Source organism: Sinocyclocheilus grahami, unplaced genomic scaffold (genome assembly GCF_001515645.1).
Source record: "Sinocyclocheilus grahami isolate Dianchi unplaced genomic scaffold, SAMN03320097.WGS_v1.1 scaffold425.1, whole genome shotgun sequence".
In the NCBI taxonomy this organism is placed as follows: domain Eukaryota; kingdom Metazoa; phylum Chordata; class Actinopteri; order Cypriniformes; family Cyprinidae; genus Sinocyclocheilus; species Sinocyclocheilus grahami.
The window spans coordinates 101,107-126,784 of record NW_015505604.1 but is presented as its reverse complement, the minus strand read 5'-3'; the positions used below and the strand labels follow the sequence as shown (position 1 = coordinate 126,784).

At 38.0% G+C, this 25,678-nt stretch overlaps 1 protein-coding gene across 1 annotated transcript; it reads right to left on the bottom strand.

Annotated features, from left to right (window-relative positions):
- LOC107551479 (asc-type amino acid transporter 1-like) lies at positions 1–16,960 on the bottom strand. Its single transcript, XM_016233086.1, has 11 exons — positions 16,780–16,960; positions 11,465–11,669; positions 10,793–10,944; positions 5,262–5,387; positions 2,960–3,113; positions 1,652–1,775; positions 1,446–1,549; positions 1,261–1,357; positions 493–642; positions 210–387; positions 1–116 (listed from the first exon to the last, which is right to left on the bottom strand). The coding sequence occupies exons 1-11, from the start codon at positions 16,925–16,927 to the stop codon at positions 19–21; spliced, it is 1,536 nt and encodes a 511-aa protein (XP_016088572.1). The 5' UTR covers positions 16,928–16,960; the 3' UTR covers positions 1–18.
- Positions 16,961–25,678: the final 8,718 nt, after the last annotated feature.

Sequence of the window (25,678 nt, the reverse complement as noted above, 5' to 3'; positions counted from 1 at the left end):
CGAGGAGTCCTCTGCTGCTCACAGCTCTGATTTCTCTGTAAGAGGCTGTATTTCAGAGGGATCATCCTGAGGGAAGACCACATAACACAACTTCTGCCCCAGATAGGTGACTCTCTCTGAAAAACACGTAAATTTACAGATGTCAGATGGTTTTTCATTGCAGAGTGCTAACAAAACAATGCAAAGCAGTTTTGGTTGGTCTTACTCACCCACAGCACTGGAAATACAGTGTGGTTTGTTCTTCCACTGCACTCCAATGAAGTAGATGGGGACTCCAGTGAGCATGATCACCAGCCCCATACCACACACCACTGGCTCTGAGTACAGACTGAAGCCCAGTAACACTGCCCAGAACACTAGATAGCTGCAAGGGACCAACAAGTTTACCTGCGCGAAGTTAGAGAAGAAGAGGGAGGTGAATACCACCTGAACACTGACCAGTCAATCTAAATCAATCTTCCTGATGAGGTCTTTAGGTGGCGATTGAAGTACCTTGATGGGTCGGACCAGTTTGGGTTTCTTCCATCTGTAGTACAGCAGCCCAGCTATAGTGACTCCATATGAGAGGTAGTTTATAAATGACACATAGTTTATCAGGTTATGTGTGTCCCCGATGCACAGGATCAATATGGTCGCTGTACACTATGGAGAACAAGAGAGAAGGGCGTGTTGTATGCTTCAGTTCTCAAAAAAAAAAAAAAAAAAAAAAATATATATATATATATATATATATATATATATATATATATATATATATATATACTTCCAAAAGTACTTTTAAATCCTACTCTCACCATAAACGATGTTTTGGGACATATTTTAATCTCTCTTTAAATCTAATCAATCTTTAATCGATCTTTAAAAGTGCTTGATCAGAGTCATTGAATGTTGATGTAAAGCAAATCTGTTAAGCATAAACAGGCTTTTCCCAAATGTTTCAACTGGACAGTTATTTCCTTGTAAAAGAGGCACATAACTAGCTATGTTTAAACCTTGTTTTACTACTGTGGTTGACTGACAGGTGAGTAGGCGGTCCTTTACTGTTGTCCGGAACACAACAGGACAGATTAGCTAGTGTTTATACAACAAATTCAATACAATCACATGAATTTTCTATTACCTCTAAATGTGGTTTGTGTGATCTGTACACAAAACATTCTGGACCCCATTTACACCTGAATCAGATCAACCAAATCATGCAGACTGAAAGCAGTGTTGTGTTGCATGTGCTGTGTGTGCGAATAGCTCTTTCTCTCTCACACAAACGAGTAGGGCAGGGATTGGTGTGCAGCTCTTAAGGTGGATCATAGCCAGCAGGTAGGGCAGGTGACCCTCTCTGGCGCCTGAGAAACACAACCTGTGGGGGATGGACAATGAAGCCAGTTTTAGTTTGAAGTTTTAAGGGTTGCTGTATTAGGCCAGTTTATACTCAAATGTTTCTTTACCTAGAAGATGTAAACAAGTATCCGTTGATCCCTCCAAAGGTGGAAAGAGCCACAGAGATGGGCATCACCCAGGAGAACACTCCTAGCAGCTTCTCTCCAAATGTCTGCAACACAACACACAAAAAACAGATGCTAATTTATCAAAGCACCTAATAGATTATACGTTGTTTTAGCAGAATAAGCCAGAAGAGATCAGAGAAACTCACCACAGCGACAGCGTTCGACTCCAGCAGCTCTTGAGGGGACATGGAGGAGAAGTACGCAATGTTGGTGAGAGTATAGACGAGCGTCACAAGGGGGATGGAGATGTAGATTGCACGTGGAAGGTTCCTAGAATAGAAACCACACCATAAAATATATGCTGTAAGAGTTACCTAAGGTATTGTATTTTAAGTTGCATTTGTTATGTAAATACTATAATGCATACTTTTAGTTCAAGAGAAGGTGCCTTGGCAGTACCAACATGTTTGATATGAAACAGTATTATTTTACTATCATTTTTATATTATATCAATTTATAAGCAATTTTACTTCAACTTATTTCAGTTAGTATCTAAGGCTCTTAAGTTCTAATTTTAGTAGTTTTAGTTACCAATAACAACACTGTATAGTAGATGTAAAATAACAGATTTTCATTTAAGTACATTCCTGTAGCAGAATAAATATACGTAAAATGTGTAGACAAAAAGTGGGGCAGAACTATTTATAGTGGGGCAAAACTGAACTGAAGTTTAAAATCAGTGAAAATCAAGTAGGTAAAAATTAACAATTAATTTACATAGGTCCTACATATATACACTAATAACTAATAAACTATTAAATATAAGTAATGAATATGTACACATACCTCTTAGAGAGCAGATTGGTTAATGTCCAGATTAATTGGCAACATTTTTGCTCAGAGTTTTTGCATCTTTTTGTTGACTGTCTTTTAATTCGTTGGCCAGATTATTCTTGAGAAAACATGACTAGTCTTTGGCAACAGAAGCTCTGTTTCTGCCATCCAAACGTGCTTGAAACACAGAAAGCATCTAAAATGGCCACGAAGTCATCCTTTCTGTGACCTATTTTGTGCATTTCCGACAACTTGAGCACTTTTGAGGCTGGTTTGGAATCTGTGAACAATACGGTACTTGAAGCTAAGCGACATGAATGTATTATGCAGATTACAATAATTTTTTGTTTCACTAGTGGCTGCTTTTATTTATACGGTTGCTGTATTTATTGTCACTTGGTGATTGAAGGTATTTGTCAGTTATTTGCAATTTGGTGATTGAAAGCTTCTTTTACATAGGCTTACGGTCACTGTGGTTTGTGTGTTAAACAAGGTCCATGCATGCGTTCCTGTTTGTGCACTATGCTGTGCAGCAAATGTATTTACTCTGTAGTATCCATACTAAAACACGTACATCTCCTCGCCAGGCCCCCCAGGCACATTGGGGCCCCAGGCGTCTGCCTCTATTGCCTGTTAGATGGGCCGGCCATGATTGTGACATAGACTTTAAAAGACTTACTTGCGAGGCTCAACCACCTCTTCAGTGACGTAGTTCAGGAAGTTCCATCCACTGTAGGCAAATGAGGCCTGCAGGAAGGCCAGAGCAATCTGCCCCACTGATGGATCCTTTATGAACTCAAACGCTGTCTGGGGATCCAATGCATCATAGTGTCCTAGAGAGAAAATACAGAAAATATGCTTATGACCTCAGGGTTGTACCTGTAGCATAAAACGCTGTATATTTCAGATGCTCTTGGGAATAATCTGTTCATATTCATCTTGACACTCAAGTGTCAACAATTTAATTTCATTATTCCACTAGATACTCAAAGCCTCCAAAAAGCCTTTCTCTCTCCTGTCACTCAAGTGTGAAACTGCACTGCTTAGCTCTCTCGTTTACTCAATTCTTTCTCTTGTCAGTTCAGGGAATGCCTCCAGACAAGCTCGCTAAATAAAAAGTAAAATCTTCCCATAATAGGTCATAGCCATTACCTGCAAATCTAGACCCAGGACAGTACACAACAGAGCATGACAAAGCACCACTGCTTTATTGTAACAGCACTCAGTTCTTTAAAAAGTCACACAAAGTTCACATCGTTAAAACTATTCTGCAAATTGTGGCTAAAATTGCCATTTTGCTACAGTCTTAGCTTAGTTTGTTTGTGAACTGCCTAAAGTAAATGAGTCAGCTTTATAATGTATTGCAACACTATCAAAACATCTTAATAAGCTAACAGTTTCTGATTCAATTAACTAAAGTTCATTCTGATGACTGTAAGTTTGAACCAATTAGATAATGCAAAATAAAGGTTTTAATAGTGAGTTTTCTAAAGGCTGGAATGCAATACACAACTTTTGCGGTTTGGAACGACTTGAAATTCTGGTAGTTGTGTAGTGCATGGTGTCCAGTTTTTCTCTGTAGTAAGGTGATACGTTCTGCACAGGATTTGTAAATTGCCTAAAATAACCAGGTGTTGACTGTTTGCACTGCGTCGATCGATCATTGTATGACATCAAACCGCAAGAGCTAGAGAGAAGAGCAGACATTACTTTGATGTCATACAACGATCAATCGGCACAGCGAAAACAACCAACACCTGGTTATTTTAGGCAATTTACAAATCCTGTGCAGAATGTGTCCCTGGGAAGTGGCACGTCTGGTCACCTTACTCTGTAGCCATTTCCAAAGTCGGCAAGTGTATGATGTCTGATATCGGCAAGTGTTTTAAAATCTGTTTAGATTTTAAAAGTTGTGTAGTGCAGCCCTAAAGGTCATTGGTTCAAGTTTTAGATGGGGTGATTTTATTTGTGCCTGTATAACTGCAGGGAGTAAATCACTTTGAACAAGTAAGTATCAGGGGTGCGATTCCCTGAAAGCAACTATGGTCGCAAGTTCCATCTTCACCAGTAGAGTTCAATGGAATTAACAGCCATAGTTAGATAACGATGCTTTTAAGCAATGCACCCCTGTTTCATAACACATAATACAAGATCTACCACTAGATGTCACTATTGAAAAAAATTGGAGTTAAAGGAATGGTTTTCCCCAAAACCTGCAGAAGAATAAACAACATCAGGGAGAGTTAATAATGACAGAATTTTTATTTATTCATGAGACGTTAGCATATTCCAAGAGGGTTTAAGCTTTAGAAGAGATGGGTTTAGATGGGTTTCTCTCTTTTTCAAAATAGCCTATTATTTGTTTGTTTACTGGATTATTTCAGTGGACTGTGCCCACTCAAGGTGAATCTTTTGCTTTGTATTCATTAGATAACAGGCAACTGGTCTGTTTAGGCTGACAGCAGCTGGCTTTAATGTTGGGAGTGTTTGATGATTCATGGCATTCAACTGTGGGAATTATTCACAGATGTGAGTTTATCAAACTCTTCTCCTTTCTCTACTTTGCCTATTGCTTATTTTTCAATTTTCATTGCTTTTATCTCTTAACTTCACTGTCTGCTTCTGTGGGTTACATACTTAGCAATATCATTGGGAATATATAAAGGTTTTTTTCATCATATTTTGGACTGAATGCATCTGTACATATGCACACTTTGTTCAGGAAACACATTACATTGCTTATCGGTGCTACAGTTTGGCCTATCAACTGAAAGGGAAGAGAAAATTAATACAGTATAGAATTATGATACAGTTAATGTTTAATAATTAATGTCACTGCACATTTATATAATTTAAGATGCTTACATACTGCATCGATTTTAATGTTAGACAGCACAGACTTAGTTTTTTCAGATAGAGTAGCATGTTTCATTTAAGACAACGGCTGGCAAGAACACAAGTGTAAAGTGTAATTGACACACCTTTGGCAATCTGGATCATTCCCACTATAATGATGAGGACAAGTGCTAGCAGTTTCCCCACAGTGAAAATATCCTGGATCCGTGTCCCCCAGCGCACACTGGAGCAGTTCACCCAAGTCAGGAACACTGTAAACACACACAGTGAACACAGTTATTCATTCACATATTCCAAACTCACAGGTTTACATTTTTTTTTAGATGTTTTAACAAAACTCTTAAGTGTCATGGGGACAAATCAGGTTGTGACACAGCAATGGAAGCAGTGTGATTTTGTTGGCAGAGCAGCACTAACTGGTCACATGGTCCATTTTTATTAGTTTAAAGAGGGGAAATAAAGATCAGATGTAACTTATTTTACTGCTGCAGGCAAAACACTAACCCATTCATGGCTAAGTGGTTCTCAACTAATGGCTGGGGCCCACTCAGCAAACTTCCAAGGGAACCTCAAGATAATTGAATAATTTAAAATAAGACAAAGTACACATTGAAATCAGCTAAAACAACTAAAAATCTTATTTTATTTCAACTTCTCTGCAACTTTATTTTTGTCTTGGAATATCTTATAGTGTGATTTATAGACCTGAAAACAAAAATAAAAAATCAGCTTACTAAAATCTTAAAACTCTGTGGGCAGTTTTTATAATAAACATAAACTCAGAAATAAACAAATGTCCCTTTTCATGGTAGTTCAATGAACCATACACAATTATTGCACATGCACCTTTGAAGCATTACTAAAGACACTTATTGTTTACAGGCAATAGGCAATGAAGGTCAGTTATATTCACTTAGGACATTAAAAAGACCTATCTACTGACTCTGAAAAACACCAGAAGAAAGATGTTTCAGATCACCTGTGTGAACATGCCATAGACCTGCTGCAGGGAGGCATGAGGACTGCAGATGTAGCCAGAGCAATAAACTGCAATGTCTGTAATGTACAATGCATAAGACAGGAAGATCAGCTAATCGTCTTTGCAGTGGAAAACCATGTGTATCCAAATGGCTTGTTGGAAGAGTGGGTAACATCTCACAGCAAGAACTGGCAAATCTGGTGCAGTCCATGAGGATGCGATACACTGTAGTAGTTAAAGCAGCTAGTGGCCACACCAGATACTCACTGCCAATTTTGACTCGTTAAGCCATTTCTGTTTATCAAATGCTTGCGAGACTTTAATTCAGTTTACGTCTCAGTTGTTGAACTCTTTTTTTACACATGTTAAGAAATTTGACACTAATGACTTGAAAAATAATGCAAATTCATTGGTTAAAAAGAATGGGAGCCTTGAAAAACATGCAGCTTTTAAAACTTTAGGAATCCTGAAATGCAATTTACAGAAACTAGAAGTGTCAGGTCTTCAAATATTGTTGTAAACAATGGAGGGCCTTGGAGTCAAAAGGCTGACAGCTACTTCTCTAACCGAAGTCAATTTTAGTGCAGAGGTATAATAGATACCTCATATCACTCTACTTGGATACCTGTAAGGTAACCATAAATTGATACGATTGATTTGAGACTACACTATACATTCACGGACGGAAGTACAGGCGTTAGAGGCCATTGCTTGTCTGTACATCTGTGTTTGAGGTTAGTGGCTTCTGTGTTGAGCCGTATTGTGTAATAGCTCCGGTGTAGATCCGGTACATAGAGGTCCGTCTCCAGGGCTTGATGACACAGTATACCCAGGCATGCCGAGGGAGACACTGGGCAAAGGGGAGACGGGTTACCCACACTCATCCATCAATGGCCGGAATTACCCGCCCACACACGCAAACACATGCGGGGCATCTGTCAGACCCCCCTAGACAAACAGCTTCCGATGCCCCACAACAAAACGGCCCAGACGCCAGCTGAATTTTTGGCAAGAGTAGGCAGTCGACAAGAGCGACTCATGGCCTGCAAACTAACAGCTAACCTGCACAACTTCATCAGCTCGTGTGATCCTGAGCTCAATACACACCACCTGTCAACCTTCATGCCCAGACAGCATTCAGTGAATCTTATTTCTTGAAGATAGTACCGCAGTCCTTAACTAAGATAAAAATACAACTCAGGTAAAAACAAACAATAAACCTACACACCTGCATCCGGAGTGCATCCAAATGTATTTTTCATATTTTTTCAGAAAAAAAATGTATTCATATGTTGATTGTATTACAATGGTTCTTTCTTGGTTCAATGTGATTAAAGCAATATGCCTCAAGAGTCACTGTGATTTTTTCCACAGGTTTAGGTGTTCTTAGGCACCTTAAAATGACAGAAATAGCAGTATGATCAAAGCCACAATGTTCAAGTCATAGTTACATTTATTAGTAATAATAATCTGAATTGCCAATTTGGCCAGTTTACGGTAGCCAGGCAACATAGCAACTTATATAAGAGATAGTTCACCCAAGAATATTGTTCTCATGTTGTTCTAAACTTGTATGACTTTTTGTATGCACGTATACTTAATAATAATAATGTGGTGACAGGTGTTATCCATTTTATACGATAGGTTTCAGAGCACTACAGTGTTTGCCATGAGTTTTGTTTCCTCTTGTTTGGCTTTAACGGATCTGAATCCAACTCCTTCTTGTTTTGTATCACAGTGCAGAAGTGACTAAGGGTGGCCAAATGAAGTTAAATGAACACAAAGCTAATGAGAGGAGAATTTTAATGAAGTGCTAACAGCCTTTAAATCTGCCAAAATACAACCACTCACTTCAAACCCCAGAGAGGGGCATCCCTCTGCAGCTAATTGACAGATAAAGCCAACAAAAGATGCACTAAATACACAAAAATGTGCAAAACACTACAACCCTCTGTGGCCAAAGCCTGAAATAAGTGTTTTTCATGTTTACTCAAATGTTGAAATTGGCAGGCTTTTTAAACAGTTTTATAAAAAATAAAAAAAAACATTTATTAAAAAAAATTAAGTGACCAGTATATGTGGGAACTTTTTAAAAATGCTTGAAAAAGCATTGTTTTATTTCATCTATTTGATGGTATTTTGATTTTCTATTGTCTCTTCACTTCTTAGGCAGGATTTATGTATTTATAAATGTTTTTGAAATAATATTGCATACATGAGCAACAAGAGCTGAGTCACATGAACAGATCTTTCAATCTCTGGAGTGTGTGGCCTTTACAGAAGAAGCTTTCCACACACTCATAAACCAATAAAAAGGTAGAAAGCATTAGAACAGTAAACTACCTGTCATTAAAGATACAGTTCTAAAAATGTAATGTGGCACACGTCTTTTTTCCAAGTCAAATGAGAGATTGAGTTGAGTTGAATTATGCAGGTTAATGCAGGTTAGATGCTCTGCAAAGATCTCTGTGTTTGTTTGTGTGTCCAGACCAGCAGGAGCTGTGTGTGTGTGTGTGGGTATCTCTCTGTGTGTAATCTGACTGCAGCAGACAGAGCTTGTGACATTCATTCAGAACATTCAGAAGGGGAGGGCAAATGTAGCACATGGTGCAATATAGACATTCTCACACAGTGCAACTAAGAACACTCACTCGCACATAACTAGGGGTTCATGCAAAGGTTTCCAAATGCATCAGTTTACCATTGAAAATATCCATTGCTGCATCAACACAGACAGCTATAAAAAATGTACACGCTAGGGTTGTGTATTTACAGAGCATGTTCCTGAATTTCAATAATCAATTGTTGTATTTGCCATTGCATTTGACATACAGTATATTTAATCAAATATCTTTAATTTTTTTAGAGAATGGTGAAAGAACACTTAATTTCCCACCGATTCACAAATATTGCTGTCAATATTTATTTTAGATTTTATTATAAAAAATTAACGTAGTTACTTTTGTGTAGTTATAACTTTTGTGTTACTGTTGCAATCCAGTAAATCTCATGTCATTACACAAAACAAATTTGCTGTGGGCATGCCCACTTCAATTCACATTCCAACTGTGAACTGAAAGGGAGACATTATTTTTACAATGCAAGGGGCATTTTTGTGGAAACCGTATGTGAAAAATCGGTGCTAAGTGTATGAAGACCTTAGGTGTTTTCCTGAGGTGTTTGAATGTCTCATCTTATTTCAGGGTATTTACTTGGTCTAAAGGTTAATGGCAGACAGTGGGAGGGTGTGCGTTAGAAATGTGCCCTTCCTAAACATGACCTCACACACTCCAAGCGGCTTATCAAAAGATCATAATTTACTCCTCATTTGTCAGGTTTAACGGCATTTTAGCGGCATTCACAAAGTCCCGCCTCTATGCTCTTGTCCATCAAAGAGCATTGGGGTAACTAGGGCAACCGCAAGGTCCCAAAACAATACACAATACAGAGGAGACGCCCACATGTTCCGCCGGCTCAAAGCCTGGCACCATTACGGAGTCTGACGCCACACAGCCTGAGGGTCAGGTGCCCTAATACCACGACATCGATACCAACCCCACCCGTCTATCCAGACCCAAACAAATGCGTTCCCCGAATATCTGGATAATCGGAAGAGAGCGCAGTGATTTGGGATGCAGGTTTAGCATCCTTTGATAGGGCACATACATGAGGTGTCTTCCTTAAATAGAGCCACTGGCCCTCGTCACTGTGCTCTTTGGAGTATGTCTGACTCAAAGCTTTCGTTGGCTGTTCGTCAGGACAGATTCTGGATTCTGCTGCCAAAAATAGGGATGGATGGCTCAACTCAGCCAGCACTGTCATTAGGACCACTGCCCTCAGTTTGACACACCCCCAGTACTCCTTCCTAGGAGACCCTGTCCAGATCTGACAGGTCCAAACTAGCTGAGTCACGGGGCTCTTCTGAATCAAACACACACACACACACACACACACACACACACACACATAGACATACATTTGACTGGTTTATCTCCACCAGCTCCAAAAATATCCTGCCACGTGCCCACCAGGGTTAAGTACTAGGATCAAGATTGAAGTGGTATATATACACACAAGGGAGTGATTGAAAAAGAGAGAAAGACAGAATGAAGGACAAAGTAGACTCATCATGACTATGTCTAAAAGTCAGAATTCAATTGTGAATGCACTAGGGGTGCACTATACAGTATGTCGACACCATATTAAAGGTTTTTTTAATTCAACAGCATTGATGGATATTGGATATATATAATTGTTAATGCTCATTACCTCTATTTTTACATTAAGATTACCTTTGCTGTCATCAAATACTCACTAAAGAGCCTCTTTAAAAACACTAACAATTTAATAACAATCCCCACAACCCTACAGAGGATAAGCAGTTTGGAAAATGAGTGGATGGATCGATTACACTTAATCTTCAGGAAATCTTCAAGTATAATTTTTTTTCATTTAATACCAGTAATTTGATATTTTTATGTTTTTTTAAATTAATTATCAGACACAATTTTAATAACGGTGCATCCCTAGTATTCACTGCATTTATACGGTATATAGTGATTTGCTATATCTAGAACATTTTAATTAAGCAGTCATCATAAGACAGTAGTACCAAATAAGAGCTGACCTGCTAAAGCAGGAGACTGCATTATTACTAATTGTGTGTGCTTTACTCACAGACACAGGTGGTTGAGAGGAGCCGGGTGGCGATGTATGGAGGCAGACAGTCAGGGAAGGCAGGCTGCAGCACATAGTTGGAGAAGGTGAGCGCAATCACAGCCAGAGTTGTTGGGTACATGATCAACACAGCACTCCACAGCAACAAGAACCTGTGAAAACATAAACAAATGGCCATCTTTATCATCACCAATACAAAACAGTCAGTGTTGCATCTGAGCGAGCAAGTAAAACACATGTGAATCTCCCCAAGGAGAAGTTCCCACAAACTGAGACATCCACATTGATATTTAGGTATTTGACACTTTCTTCCAAAGCAATATTGCATCTGTTCATGCATTTCCTGGGAATCGAAACCAATGACCTTGTCATTGTTAGTGCCATGCTCTGCTGTTTGAGACAGGCTGAATCTTTTAGTGTTTTCAAATCTGCTCTTAAAACTTACTTTTTCAGAATAGCTTTTAAGTGATTTCTTTGTGTCATGTGTATGTTTATTTTGATTATTTTTAAATTTTATTATTCTTATTATTATTGCCATTATTTTTATTTTACCTCTTTTTATTCTGTGTATAGTGCTTTGAGATGTACCTTTTAAAGACGCTATAGAAAATAAAGTTTATTATTATTATTATTATTATACATGAATGCTCTGGAGGGCAACAATAGACCTACCCCACCAGTCCCCCGAAGATCTCAGTGACGTATGAGTAGTCTCCACCTGATTTGGGGATGGTGACACCCAACTCGGCATAGCAAAGAGATCCCAAGGCACAGATCCCTCCTCCTAGAACCCACACGATGAGTGAGAACCCCACACTGCCTGCATGATCTAGAACCCCCTTTGGAGAGATGAAGATCCCCGAGCCAATGATGTTGCCTGACAAAAACAAAAGAATAAGCAATGGGTTGTTTAGTCTTCATATATTGTTCAGTCTAAAATAAAACTACATTACTGGACTGAATTTTGAGCCCTTCGCCTCAGGACATGATTGGTTTCCTGTATCAGAAATAAAAAGACATACAAAATCTTATTGCCATTTTCTCCAATTAGAGCATTTTAAAGAGTTTATTTGCACAAAGTGCATGGGACTATTTAATTGAGATTTGAATGATGCTGCAATCTTGTTGGGGTTTTTTCAGTGCAAGACAATGTGTTCTAAAAGATCTGTTCTTGCAGCTGTCAAAACGCTGCTGCACATTCCAGGCAAACAGACACAAAAAATAAGATCAACAATGTTAGAGTCGACATCAGTTGCGAAATCTGAGATGAGAGTCCAGTATTCAGAAAAAGGTAAATGTTCTGCATAACTGCATATACATCTTAGTCACGCCACCCAGAGCATATGCAGTGCCTGAATGATCATGCCTCAGGAAACTTAAACAAAAGAGTTTCAAGTATATGAGGCTCAGCCACAGCTATGGGCCGAAGCATTATGTAATCCTTTTGGGTTCTCTCTTTGTCTGCGGGTGTTCACATGAAATAGAATTGGGTAGTATTGTGAGTGGATGTGAATGTTTGCTTCCAGCGCCTCAGAAGAACAGCATAGAGAATAAGGCAATGAAGTTGATGAGACAGAGCCCAGCGCATCTCAAAAACACTCAGTCAAATGAGGCTCAAAGCTCCTGAATCAAGTTCATGGGGTCACACTACACCACACTTGACTCTGACTGGTCATGTAACTCACAGCATAACAAAACAATGTCCGCTTGGCTGATTTACAGAAGTATTAACTCCGCCTTGTGCAGTGGTGGAAATAATACTAAGAATTGTACTTAAGTTAAAATATTGCTACTTAAGGAAAAATTTTAACTTGAGTACAAATAAAAAAAGTACTGAAAAATATGACTAAAGTAAGAGTAAACAAGTAGTTTGCTGAAAAACTACTCAAGTTAATGCATTATCTATTTTTACCTAAAACGAGGCGATATGAGCATTATGAAGCATTAAATATTTTCATGCAATCCCTTACGAAACAAAAATATATGGTAATATACTGCAAAATATAATGCGATATATTACACAATACATTTCCATATATTGGAAACTAGTGCTTATATTTTTCAATATACAGCAATATATCCATTGACAATATATGGCTATATATATTGATACATACAAATATATTTATAAATGAAGACAAAAATACTCATTGTTTGATCCTTTATTGAGTATATATTGCACATAGATGTTTCCATATAAATGTGAATGTATGTACACACATATGCACACATTCACTGAATGAGTTACAGCAGATTTCTAGTTCCCAGCATGCTTTGCTTCTGTCTGTTAAAGGAGAGTAAAAATGTTAAAACTAAGTGTTATTTCATGTGTTTTTGCTCAATATTAATATAGGGGGATATCTGTTAGTATTTAATGTTATATTATTTTGAAATGTAAAAGTGTTTCTGGTATGTGTAAGTTTGTGAGGTCACCATTGTGCAGAAGAGTAAAGTCTGTGGACAGGATGACGATTGGCCAAACACCATTAAGTTATATGTGACCCTGGAGCACAAAAGCAGTCTTAAGCCGCTGGGATATATTTGTAGCAATAGCCAAAAAATACACTGTATGGGTCAAGATTATAGATTTTTCTTTTATGCCAAAAATCATTAGGATATTAAGTAAAGATCATGTTCCATGAAGATATTTTGTAAATTTCCTACTGTAAATATATTAAAACTTAATTTTTGATTAGTAATATGCATTGCTAAGAACTTCATTTGGACAACTTTAAAGGCGATTTTCTCAGTATTTTGATTTTTTTGCACCCTCAGATTCCAGATTTTCAAATAGTTGTATCTCGGCCAAATATTGTCCTATCCTAACAAACAATACACCAATGGAAAGCTTATTTATTCAGCTTTCAAAAGATGTATAAATCTCAATTTTGAAAAATTGACCCTTATGACTGGTTTTGTGGTCCATGGTCACATATGTTACTTTATTTAAAAAGCAATGGTAGTGCACTGTTCAGCACAGTGATAGTCTGTTCACTAAGTGTTTAGTATGAGAGGGTGTGCTTATGCTATTGTAAACTAGCTATATTTTAAAATATGAAACATGTATGCCATAAATGATTGTTAAATATAAGAACTATATATTTCCATATATGTGTGTATATACTGCATGAGTAAATATATGTTTCATATATTTTTACACATGCAGTACCATATTTTATCTATATATTATAAAGTATATTACTGAATATAAAATTACGTATATTGTGATATATGAGTAAATATATTGTCACATATTTTTCAATATATGAAAAGCTGCAATTCCTTATATATTATTAAATACATTGTAATATATTTACACAATATATTATTCTGTATAATTTTTAATATACCATTATGATGTTTAATATATTGATCATTCATATATTAGGAAATATATTGTCTTTGCGTAAGGGATGTCCATTTTACAAGAAGAATTGCGATTCCATTTGTGTTTTGTCAGGTTAGAGAGGGAAAACGCAAATGGTAAAGCAAGAATTTAATTTGGATTGTGTCACTATTTATACATCCACATGTGAAAATACAATTTGCAGTTCCTTTTGAAAATAGTCCAGATTATCCTTCCATACGAGTCAGACCTGTCTGTTTTTGCCTGAAGCTCAGGGCTCCACCCCAGTAGTTTGAAAAGTGCCCATCAACAAATGACAGCTTTGACTTTCTACTTTGGTGAAGAATAAAAATAGTGAAGTTGAATACGTTATTTTTATTCAACTCAAGTAAAAGTAAAAGTACAATTCAATTTTACTCAAGAAAGTAGAAAAAACTGAAAGATGTACAAAAGTATTTGAAATTAGTTACTTTCCATCTCTTGCCTTGTGTCAGTTCCAAAATTTACCAACAGTGTTGTCACTGGATATTTAATCATTTTTTGTTATCTTAAAACTTTGTCAAATTTAAGTAAATACTGTCTAAATATAGTGTTCATGTCATTTGCTGTCATTAAATTGCGGTGTATATCATCATGATTTCAGGCCATTTGTTACTCTGCTCTCTAGATATGGGTATTGGCATTGGCTATTGACAAACTAATTTCAGTCAACCACTAATTTAATTAAAGTTTAACTCTAAAGAATTGATAAGGGTAAACGAGGTTTCACTGTGTCCACATTACTTAATGAAGAAAATAAACTACACTGGCAAAAAAAAATGTGTTAAGTAACAGATCAAATTTGTCATTGACCTTGAGTAATATCAGGAGGACATTCTAGAACAGAGAAACTTTCCCATGGTCAGCCTTACCCGTAAAGCCACTAAACCATAAACATAACTGAGATCTACAGCTGCACCTGCATGTTGATGTTCCACAGGGAAACCAACCTCAAAAAAGGAACCACTTTCACCTGATCGTACTACAGTAAGAGCAAGGCCATAATCAAACAGTTAACATTATATCTTAATCTTAACCTTAATCCCCTTAATCTTGTTTATATATCTCTATAAAAAGTAAAACCTCGTGTGAACTGTACCTTTTATCCTGGGCAACAATGGTGGGAACCTACATTAGCTTTTTTTTCTATCTAATTCTTTAAAGTACGTTCCTATATTGAAACTGACTTAAAAAAATAAAAATATGCACAAAAATATTTGCTGGAGTAAAAAGTGTGACTACTAATCTCCTTGATACTATAGGGCTGATATAAGGCTTCAGGAAGAACAGCCAAATATCACTGTTATGAGAGACACAACACATTACAAATTAAATGAACAAAATACAAAGGCATAGTGTCAATCTTGATGTCACGCCACCCAGAGCATATGACCTTCATCTGAACAACAAAATATCTCGTGCTGTTTTATTGAAGATCATCAGCTCACATTTCAATGAATAGTTTACATTAAAACACTGTAAAATGTATTGTATACATTGAATATACATACACACTGAGGATTATTCATTGGATGGATGTGCCTAGCACACTAATATAAGGTTATGAATTAATGCATATTCATATTTATTTTGAACTACAGTAACATCTGATTTCTCTCAACATAGGGACAGGAGAGCCGTCAATCAATAAATTGAACAAAAAAAAGTAACTTGAGTTACTTATTTGAAAAAGTAACTCAGATATTCTCTTGTAAATGAAAAGGTAATGCGTTACTTTACTAGTTACTTGAAAAAAGTAATCTGATTACGTAACTTGCGTTACTTGTAATATATTACCCCCAACACTGTATATATATAAAAGGTTAATATAAGGATAAAAAGGTTGTCTAAAGTTTCTTTACTTGTGTTTAATTTTGAGGATGCTATATACGGTAGCCTACATAAGCAAATCTGAATCTGAATTGTCACTCATTTAATCTTATACCATGATTTACTGACTACAGAGAACATTTACATCTTGCAGTGTGTGTAATCCTACAGATAGATGACATCCATAACACGAGACATTTGTGTCTGCAGTACGATTTTGCTTAGTCTGCACGAAAGTCTACACTTCCGCCTACATTAATTCTATATTTTCCACTGCAGTGTATATAGCAATGGAGTCTTATATGGTGGGTTTGTTCAGGGCACGTGAAGGACACAGTGTAGTGGGTTGTAGCCACGTAAGCGCGGAGTTGAGTTTCAGCCCGTTTCTCTTCCTCAATGATGCAATCCGCGCTCTGATGAACAGTCTGATGGAGACTACTGTAAGTAGAGGCATGGCACGAGACGCTCTTCTCTACGGAAACCAAGCAATGCTTGGACTGTTGTCTTAAAGTAAGACAGCCGTACAGTGTGACTATATAAGTTTTGAGACCTTCACCACAAACGCTCGACATTTAGAGCGAAGCGCATTTCTGATAGCAGATGTGGAATGTTATCATTAAAGATTAGGAATATGAAAGAGTGAGGGCTGAAGATATATAGCAGAAAGAGAAACAGAGAGTGATAAAATGACAGACAAAGCAACATGCCCAGAGAAAGTTGAAGCTGGTTAGAGCGCACGCGGTGGCATATTAAAAATAAGGAAACATCTCACCTATAATTATGGCGCACGCGCTCAAAAGACCAATTTCTTTTTTGAGAGTCACTCTGTCCTTAGATCCACTTTGGTTTCCTCCGGAGTCTAACATCTTCTGTTGCTCCGTTTTCGCGCAGTTTCTCCGGTTCGCTTCGGTTCCATCCATTTGTGCGGCTGTTCAAGAAAAACTGCATCTGTATCGGCGCCCGGTCTCATATAGCGAGGTGATGCAGGACGCACGGCGCTCACGCATGCGCAGAACTCCTGCTGCCTGCCTCCATACTATACAGATCAACAGGTTGTGCTGTGCGCTGGCACGTGCTCACCTGCATCACACGCGAACAAAGAGCTAGACACCTGTGTGGCATTGCAGCACCTCAGTATCACAGCATTGAGTGTCCAGCAGAGGCGGACAGTATCTCAGTACACTTTTTGAGTATCTGTACTTTACTTGAGTATTATTTTTTCTGGGAACTTATGACTTTAACTTCACTACATTTGAAAGACAAATATTGTACTTTTCACTCCACTACATTTCTATCAAGGTCCTCGAAGTAGAAAGTCGTTACTATGTAGCAGCTTTGAAAGTCAGTGGGTGATTTTTTTCTTCTCTAAAACGTGACTTTCTTTTTTTCAGACTGATTATCAGTAATCACTACATGAAGTGATTTCCCAGCATTTTTTGAACACTGACCAGTTGCAAATGCAACAATTCAATAATAAGAAGTTAATATTGTGGTATACATTACACACAATATTGTCTGATTTTGCTCAACTGTGTACAAGAAAATATTACCTATAAAGCCACAGAAGAACTGTTGTGCGTCTCCTAATAAAACACTGTTCTTGCTATTCGATCCTGTGGCATGACTTCAGTACAGGTATACCTTTATGCCTTTAGTTGGCAGTGCCACCCACTCTTTCCGCTCTGTGGGGAGTTGATGTGGTTTTATGGGTGTTAGGAGTGATCTCAAATGCCTTTACATTGTTTCAATATATGTACTCATGTGTGTTCATGGATTTATGTTGAAGTGGTGTGATATGACGGTATGGACTTTCAGTCTGACTCTGTTTTCCATTGCTGTACAAATTAAATAAAAGTGTGCATAAACATCATTGTGAACGGTCTTGAGACAGTTGAGAGCATGAAATCAAAGTGCTCAAAAAGATCAAGCACTGGTTTAATTGTTTTGGATTAAGATATGTTTAACTTGAAAATGGTGCAGGAATAATTCAAAAATTGCATTGGGTCAATATATTATGAAAGTCTGGTTACCTTTAATTACATTTAGAGGTTTGGACACACTAACCTGAATGTATGTTTTTTATGATCTGAAATATATATTTTTAAAGGTTTAAATGTTTAAAATGATTCTGTATGGATTTTATATAAATGTGTACTTTAAAGAGACAAAAATATAGGTTTATCTGGGTATTTTTGTCACTACACTACGTGTATTGTTTTTTTCTAAAATAATATAATAAAAAAAAAACGTTTGACTGGTAGTGTATATTCATCATATTTTTCCTCAGCCATTGATTTTAATGACTAGGTTCTCCATTCTGTCACCGATGGAGTTTTGGTTCCTTGCCGCTGTCGCCTCTGGCTTGCTTAGTTGGGGGCACTTCATTTCCAGCGTTATCGTTGACATGATTGCAAAGATATTATTTAATATTAGCTGGATGTTGACATCACTGAATTCAATGATGAACTGTCTTTAACTGAAAAATGAGTGTTTACTATTGTCATTTTGCATTATTGACACTATTTTCCTAATTAATGCTGTTCAGTTGCTTTGACACAATCTGTATTGTTAAAAGCGGTATATAAATAAAGGTGACTTGACTTGACTTGAATATGAAGAAATTTATTAAACAGAGACTAAAATATTTAAAAATTTGCATACACAATGTGTTGAACAGTGAAATTCTGTGAAAATAACCTTCTTTGCACTCATATTCTGTGTGGGCCTTTTAATGACTCACTCCATCTCTCCTCCTCTTATTCTCTTTACTGAACGTAAGTGATCTCTCTAGAGCAGGAAGTGTAAATTCATCTTCATTTTCGAAAAAAAAAAGAAGAAATATTAGTCATCATTAAACAAACTCTCTTCACTTCTCTAGACCTGATTTGATACATTCATGCCTTTTCTTTGTGAGTGAGTGGAAAACAAAAGAAATCCCGAAAGATCCTGTTCATTGTGGATGTGGCCCTCTTCTGACTGAGTGTGTGTAAGGTGATTCTGACTCTTATGGGGTACAATGACACCTGAACAACAAATTATTCTCTTTAGACTGATCAGCTTGTACACGTTGAGATCTTTTGTAAAATGAATGTCTTAATGATCTCTTATTAATTAGTCATTTGTTATACAAATAGTATAAAAATTTAATTATTTCAGCCCTCTAAGTAAATAAATTAGATAGATTAAATAAAGATGAAAATAGAGTGTCAAACATGGAGTAAAATCAATAATTATTTTTTTATAATATATTGATAATGTAATGACAGAAACAATAAAACAATGCAGAGAACTCAGTTACTCAAATGATAATGTACAGTACATTCTGTGCTGCTTGTTCGCTGAACTGAATTTGCTGAATTCCACAAAATGAGTGAAGACTAAGAGTAGTTTTAAAAAAAAACAGGAAATTAAGAGGGTTTTATAAGCCTTTTAATTAAACCTATAGAGCTTATAGTAATTAAAATATTTTCCAATAATTAAATACAATTTAAAAAACATATTACTTCATATACATTTTAACGACTCTATAGTAGAGACTGTAAAAAAATCAGAATATCACCAGTAGAGCAATCGTTTGGACATACAGAGTGGAAACATTTATTCAACCGTCATGGAAAAATTTAGCAGGCGTCTAAACTGAATAGCTCTATCTCCAGATATGGTTCACGATTTGAGCCAACTGATGGGAAAAAAAGCAGAATGCATTTTTCCCTCTTGGCTTTTCCATCCTCTTGGCAGTTTTAAGTGAATATACAGGGGCTGTTTAATGGTTGAGACACTTCCTGAACTCTAATAGTCTAGATTGCCAGTACAGAATGCATCTGTGCTTGGGAGACTGGTGGACCCAACGATTCTGTCATCAATCACTTTGTCTAATGTTCAATGTAGCTGGTGTGGTCTTTCACACACAAACACTCTCACCCATACATGCTCACTTCCATACACACGGACACACATGCACACACACATTAATTATACAATCACAACTTTCTATGCCAACCCCCTTCATCCCCCATTCTCACAAACACACCAGATTATTATCACTATTTTTAACAGACCAAATAGGAATCCTTGAAATTTTACTCCGATCTCTTCACTGCCTCGAACGGTCTGCCATTATGGATCACAAAACATAATTTGTCCAGTGAGCAACAAAAGTTCTTGGGGTGAGGTCTATGGCAGCATAGCAACTAAACTCTGCACCAGTCATGAGCGCTTCTCTGTTTCCACTGATCTGAGGTCAGTTTAACATGACATTTCTCACTCTCAGCCCATTCAGAGCAGGAAAGGCACTGCCTCACACTCAGCTTTGTGCCTAACCGAATAGAGGAGAGAAATGAGCGGAAACCTGTTGTTGTAAAAGTCATTCAGGCTCAGAGGAGGAACTCCTCTCTCTAAAAGCAGTTCGGCCTCCTTTACAATAAGTTGACAGATAGTCACTCTCACTCACAAACACTTTCTGACTGATTATTTTTGGGTAAAAATGGTCATATTTGCTCATGTTTTGTTTTAAAAAAACGTTTTACTGACTTTTTACTGTACATTAACATTTAAGTATTTTTATTATTATTTTACTGGGGAGGCATGCCTGATTAATGTTATTTTAATGGGAAATGTTCATTTGAATTCTTGAGTGCTGGTTCCTGTGATTCTGGAGTCTTTTGTACACTTTTTGCTCCATCTAGTGGTGTACTTTATTAGAATGGAAAGAACTGCACATCTGACTGTCAGCAGGCCTGGAGCTGAACTTAGTGGAATGTTCCATGTGATACACACACACACACACACACAAAGTCACATACAGAGTCTAAAGTAACAAAAAACTTCTTCCAGGCTGACATTGCCAGCAGCCATGTAATGTAGAGAATGTAAGCCTATGAAGATCATGGTGAAGTCCGTGATAACTAAGGCCATTTCAGTCATTAACCAGTCATGGCTATCCCATTTATCACTATTTTGATAGAGTGATTTTACTGTAAGAAAAATATGAACAACAACATTTCAAATTAAGCTGCAGAATCTAGTAGTTTATGTTTCTTCAGTGTTTTATTAAACATTCTTTTATCAAATTGTATTGCTTTATGGTTATATAAAATGCACACAAAAAAGTGTGTTGACAGGAAGTGTATTTTACTAATGTGGTTTCCTGAGCAGCAAAGTGCTCTGTAAAGGAAACCTGAGCTCTGTGGTGAAATATCTTTTTCAGGGCATACCAACATATCGAAATGGCCAAAACTGTTTGTCAATGTTACATTTAATCAAAACAATGGTATCATAAATTGTTAAGCTCATATACAGGGGTTTTCCTGTGTTGAAAATACAGTATTTTGGTGGCTGCATTGGTTTAAGAGTGTGGGGTGGTTAAGTGTTTGCTTCTTGTAAGATGTGATGGTCTCAGCGGTTTGGGTGGCGGCTGCCAGCTCATTACACCAGAGGGAAACAGAGAGGGTAAAAGTTTGGGAGAGTATATATCTGCACAATCATGGGATAGAGAATAGAAAATAAATTTAATCAAAGAGTATTATGCAAAATAATTAATGTCGTGTTGAATTCATTCATCACAGGAATAATGATAGATGCAAAAAAACCCCCCCAAAAAACGTTGCTTTCTCCTTCCTATACCCCCCCTGTACTAATCTGAACAATGCCTGAAACTTTGTATTACTAGCACTTCCTGTGTTCATTTGCCTCTTTATGATAAATTGCTTGTTGTAGTTCTTAATTTTAAGTCGCTTTGGATAAAACAGTCTGCTAAATGAATAAATGTAAATGCAATACACCCATGCAATTGCTTTTCATTGTGGTATCATGGAAATCATGCCACAATGAAAATAAATTTCATTACTTAACCATCTATATAAGTATTTCTTATCTATATAAGTGATCTTATCTATTACTTACTTAGGCTATATCTTATATACACTTTTGTCATGTAATCTGTTCAAATACATTGGAATTCTATGCAATGCTGCGCACTTGCAACTTTAAGTATGAGAACATTAATAAAGCCCAGGAACATTTAGTGCATAGAAAAGCACATACAAAGAGGTCATATGCATCTTGTATAACATCTTATTCAAAGATTAAATAAAAGAAGAAAACAACATTTCATTTTCTCTCAATTTTGCAAGCATTCAACGGGAACTTTTTGTATGACCTTTTTGTACTAACTCTCATTCTGTCACGGACCAGGTGTGTGGAGGCAGGCAGGATGACGAGGACGACAAGGATTCAAAAGAAGGATATTCAATGTAGCAACACCAAGGCAGAGACACACACTCGGGGTAACATTCACAATAACCGACAAACTAGAACACAAGAGACCGGAACAGATATAGGGCAGTTAACGAGGGACAGACAGGTGAGCACAATGAGGTGATTAACTAATAATTAGACGGGCTAAACCAACACAAGGGGAAGAAACCACAACAAACAGTCCACAGGGGTGTTACATTACTCCCCCCTCCCGGAAGGTGCGTCCTCGCACCGTAGAAACAGAGGGAGGGGCGGAAGGGGACAAGGCAGTGGATGTGAGATGGTGACGGGAAGGCAAAGGGCTGGCAGGCAGAGCAGACAGGTGGCGGTTTCAGCGGAGGACGGACCTCCAGGAGGAGGACGGCTAACAGAGTCCAGGGAGATGACGATGGAGGCAGGAGCCAGGGAGACGACAGGAGGGAACCAGAGCAGGAGGAGGAGCCAGGTGGGACCCTAGCGGCCCACGGTGGAGCCGACGGAGGGAGGAGCCATGGAGGAGGAATGTCCACTGACTCCAGGGGGCCGACCAACAGCGGCGGAGCAGGTGGAGGAGCCCGAGGCGGAGACGGAGAGCCAACGAGCCAGGGGGATGCACTGGGTCTACGGACCGAGGCAGAGTCCGGGCCTCGGAGGCTGGAGGCAGAGGCGAGGGAGACGCCGACCATGGTGATGCCGGAGGAGGCCGGAGCGGGTGGGAGGGCGGTTATTTTTGAGGAGCAGGCACTGGAGAGAGCTCTTGGGCTGGAGCCCTTCCTGGGCTACACTGGGGATCAGGAGCCCTTCCTGGGCTACACTGGGGATCAGGAGCCTTTCCTGGGCTGAACGAAACATCAGGAGCCCTTCCTGGGCTGAGCGAAACATCAGGAGCCCCTCCTGGGCTGGACTGGGGATCAGGAGCCCTTCCTGGGCTGAACGAAACATCAGGAGCCCTTCCTGGGCTGGACTGGGGATCCCGAGGTCTCCTCCTCGTTTTGGCACTGACCGCCCTCCATATTCTGCTCACCCTCAGCCATGATGCAGGCGGCGGAGCTCCTCTCCGCGCTCACACCGTCCACGGCTTGCTCCCTCGTGGTGGGCACTGTCACTGGCTCTCGCACCTGGTCAAACGCGTTGGGCTCAACATCCGAGGCGATCCTCTTCTCAGCCGTGGGGCTTCGCTCCGGCTTGTGGATCGCGGCGGGAAATGGTTCTCCGTTATCGGTGGGCTCAGGTCTATGCTCTGTACCGTGGGAAGATGGTGGGCTGGGCTCAGGGTCCTGAGTGGGGCTGGTGTTGTTGTCCGCGATGTCCACGGTCAGCTGGGGCTTGCAGGACACCAGCACCCACTCAATGAAGGCGGCGAAGCTCTCTCGAGGACCATCCCCAGACAACTGTGCTCGTGTGGTGGCGTTTAATCCGACTTGATAGAAGCCACAGATGCAGTTGTCCGGGTAGTGCGTGAGGTGGGCCAGGGACAGAAAGTCGTTGGTGTGGTCCTCAAGAGAGCGTTCCTCCTGCTCCAGCTGGAGGATTTGGAATGCAGGGTAATCCATCAAAAAACAAAATAAAAACTGGAAAAAACTGGAAAAAACAAACGAGGGGAAAGACGCCGCTATACTTTAGGGTCGGTTATTCTGTCACGGACCAGGTGTGTGGAGGCAGGCAGGATGACGAGGACGACAAGGATTCAAAAGAAGGATATTTAATGTTACACACACACACACACATTTAGTTTGTAGTATGTGACATTATTTTTTGTAGAAGCCCTGTGATGTGGGTTGTGGCAGATTTAACAGATCTGTTTAAATTCAACTTGTATCGCTTTCAGGGACTTTCCAAAACTATTAATTCTAATTATGCATTCTCCCAGTTTGGAGAAGGTCTTGAATAGGCTAAATATAGAAAATAATTGACATGTTAAATTAATTAATCAATTCATATATAGAATTATTGAATTTGAAGTAAAACAATTGAAAATGGGGTGCTGTATGATATTTCTTTTTTGAGGCTTTCTGACCCTAAGACTGACAGATAAAGACACATGTCCCCTTCCAGGGAGAACATTTTTTACTTCATAATGTGATTTCACACCCACTTTTAATTGTTTTACTTCAATGAATGGTTAGAATTTTTTGAACGAAATATTCAAATGATAAACAATTTGCAAAAAGTCAAATTCAAGAACTTTAGACACATTAAGCACCTTCTAAGAGCCCTGAATATTGATAATGTAATCAATAGGATATTCAATGGTGTGCTTAAATTGCGAGGTGTAGAGCATCAAACGGTGGAATGCAATGTATTTCAGCTGATTTCATTTTGTGAATTATGTAAATTATTCATAAAAGCAAATAAAATTAAGAATTATGTACATCTATACAGTGTTGGGTAAGTTACTCTAAAAAAGTAATTAATTACTAGTTACTAATTACATCTTCAACAGTGTAATTCGATTATTGTACAAATTACTCTCTCCAAAAAGTATTTAATTACTTATTACTAATTACTTTCTAAATCCTATATCAACCTTGACAAGTTAATGATACAAGGATAGACAAGAAACAGTTCTTTTAATTCAAATAAATTATAGATAACTACATAAATTATTCTGGTCACACTTTAGATTAGAGTCCAATTCTCACTATTAACTAACTATTAACTATGACTTTTGCATTGGGCAGGATTAAGGATTTAGAATAAGGTCTTGCAGAATAAGACATTAATATGTGCTTTTTAAGTCATAATAAACAGCCAAATATCCCAGTAATATTCATGCTAATAACCAACTAGTTAATAGTGAGAATTGGACACTAAAGTGTTACCAATATTCTTATTAACTAAGAATTAATACACTTAAAAATACAGAATTAATACACTTTTAAGTATTTAAAGTGAGAAGAATACATAAAAAGCATGCATTTTTAGGTTAGACTTTATATTTTGATGTTAAATCCACTATTGTATTGTGTATAAATGTTATAGTCTATACACAGTATTAAGTTCAATTATATAAGAAGTAACTGTAATTAAATTACAGAAAAAATAAGAGTAATCCCTTACTTTACTTTTTCAAGGGGAAAGTAATTTAATTAGAGTAACTAATTACTTAGCAACTAATTACACCCAACACTGCACCTATATTTTTTGGAAGTGCTTTCAAAATGCATTTCACACAAAAATAGTTGAAATAGTGCCCCCTTGGTTTAAATGGGCATGATGCCTCTGAAGAGGTTTTTGTAACTTTTGGGGACAACAGTTCTAGAAGAAACAAAAACAGTCTACACTCAGTATGAGATAACCTGTCTGTCAGGGCTCAGTAAATAAGAGTAAACAAGATTCATATGAGGGCTACAGTGTTGTGTGAGACCAGTTGCAGCAGCTTTGACCCCAAATCTCTGGCCCCAGTGTTAACATGCTGTCACAGTCTGACAGCATTG